Below are 1,732 nucleotides of genomic sequence, written 5' to 3' on the forward strand. Positions count from 1 at the left end.
TACGTGGACGCGCCCGGGGACCAGGTGATAAGTGTCCATCGCTGGTCAGACCATGATGGGTGCATGTTTTTGGTGGGGGTCCTTACTGACGTGAGGTGGAGGAAACCCCATGTGAGCACGGGGAGAACATGCAAACTCCACACAGAAAGGCTCCTGTTTGGGAGATAACCCGCCGGAGCACGGTGCCAACAGCGCCCCAGGCGGGAATCGAACCCAGGACCTTCTTGCTGTGAGGCAGCAGTGCAATGCACTGCGCCACCGTGCTACCAAAACAGTTCAAGCACCACGGGAAAAACAACGACCCCAAGCTAGATTCAAGTTTGATGCGCAACCCTAAAGTGAGAACCTTCTGGGAGCTCAGATGCTGATTGGGTGGGGGAGCATGGAGATGTCATTGTTTTGTTGGCACCATCCGCTCAGTCGAGCACATCGACAAAAGTCTTCCCGAGATTCTGGCTCCATTTCCTTTCCTTTTTTATTTCTCTGTGCCTGCAACGCACGCTTTGGTTTCCAGATCCTTTATATTTGACGGAGCAGCGGGGTAGAGCAGGCGAGGCGGGACATTCTGTTTGTTTTGACCTTGAAGGACCTGAGGATGGAAAACCGCTTCACCATGGGTGGAGTCTGGGGCCTGGGGTAGAACTCCACCACTTTGCGGTATCGACCGACTTGCGTTCACGGTGTCGAGTCTTGAAACATCCTGTGACGTCCAAAAACAAATTCCAAAATGTTGTTTTTTTTTAAAGCAGAATATGAATGTTTGAATCAGTATTTCCAGTATAAAAAAAGTCACAAAAGTGCGTATCCCAAATTATCTTCCATTAGTGTGAACTACTTTGATTTACAGTGATCGCCAGAAAACATTAAAACAAAATGGGCAAACCACACACCCACACTGGTAAACGCCCCCACATCCGCTGCCTCACATGTAGGTGTAACATCACACTTGACGTGTGTCATTTGTGACACGTCACTGACTTCTCTAAATTAAAAAAAAAAAAAAATGAATCTACCATTTAGTATTTACCTTCTGGAATCCGTGGTAATTCAGAAAGAGATGAGAGGAGTTGCTGAAGCTGTAAGAACAGATTAAAAACCCACCCAGCGTAGAACATGGATCCAGCTCCAGCGTGTCCACGGTTTAAAGACATCTGTGCCCCCCCCCAAACACAAAGTGACCTCTGCAGGAGCGCCCCAGCCACCCCAGTGAGGGGCCGATCAGTCATTCAGCCGAATCCCATTTATGGACTGGAAGACGTTATCTGCGAGCACGGGGGCCCTGGAATATTGATTGATCTGCAGCTTATAGCTCGCCTTTAGACACGCCGCGCTCCCAGTAACTGATTGATTGCAGCTGCGCCGGGGGAGTATGGCTAATTGATAGCAATTTTTTCACGAAACTTCATACTTTGTGCCTTTGCTGTATTTCATTGTCTACTTGGCCGAGGCAGTGAGGCTCTCCTCCTTCCACAGTGGTGTTTAACATCCTGGGTTCTGCTGTCTGGTGGGAGGTTGGGCTGTCACGCTCCGTTCACCTGAGGTGAAGCTCGTCAGGTGGCAGCGCCGAGGCTGACGGCGCCGACTGCGCTGACGCCGTCAAGTCGGAAATGACCCAATTTGTGAACACAAAAACAGTTCTGTCAGACACGATGTTCAAAAAGCACAAATGGTATTCATTTATGCTCATAGCTTTTATGTATATGTGTGTGTGTGTGTGTGTGTGTGTGTGTGC

General features: G+C 49.3%; 1 protein-coding gene across 1 annotated transcript in view; it reads left to right on the plus strand.

The window, feature by feature from the left end:
* Positions 1 to 245: 245 nt before the first annotated feature.
* The window catches only part of fras1 (Fraser extracellular matrix complex subunit 1), a gene marked incomplete at its 5' end in the record, with an annotated part of 136,242 nt that continues 134,755 nt past the window's right edge, over positions 246 to 1,732 (plus strand). Inside the window, one exon of the mRNA XM_080003755.1 lies at positions 246 to 338. Within this exon, the coding sequence (XP_079859881.1) occupies positions 246 to 338 (93 nt within the window). The remainder of the gene's footprint in view (positions 339 to 1,732) is intronic.

The sequence above is a fragment of the Zeus faber genome (assembly GCF_960531495.2).
Source record: "Zeus faber genome assembly, chromosome: 7".
Classification (NCBI taxonomy): domain Eukaryota; kingdom Metazoa; phylum Chordata; class Actinopteri; order Zeiformes; family Zeidae; genus Zeus; species Zeus faber.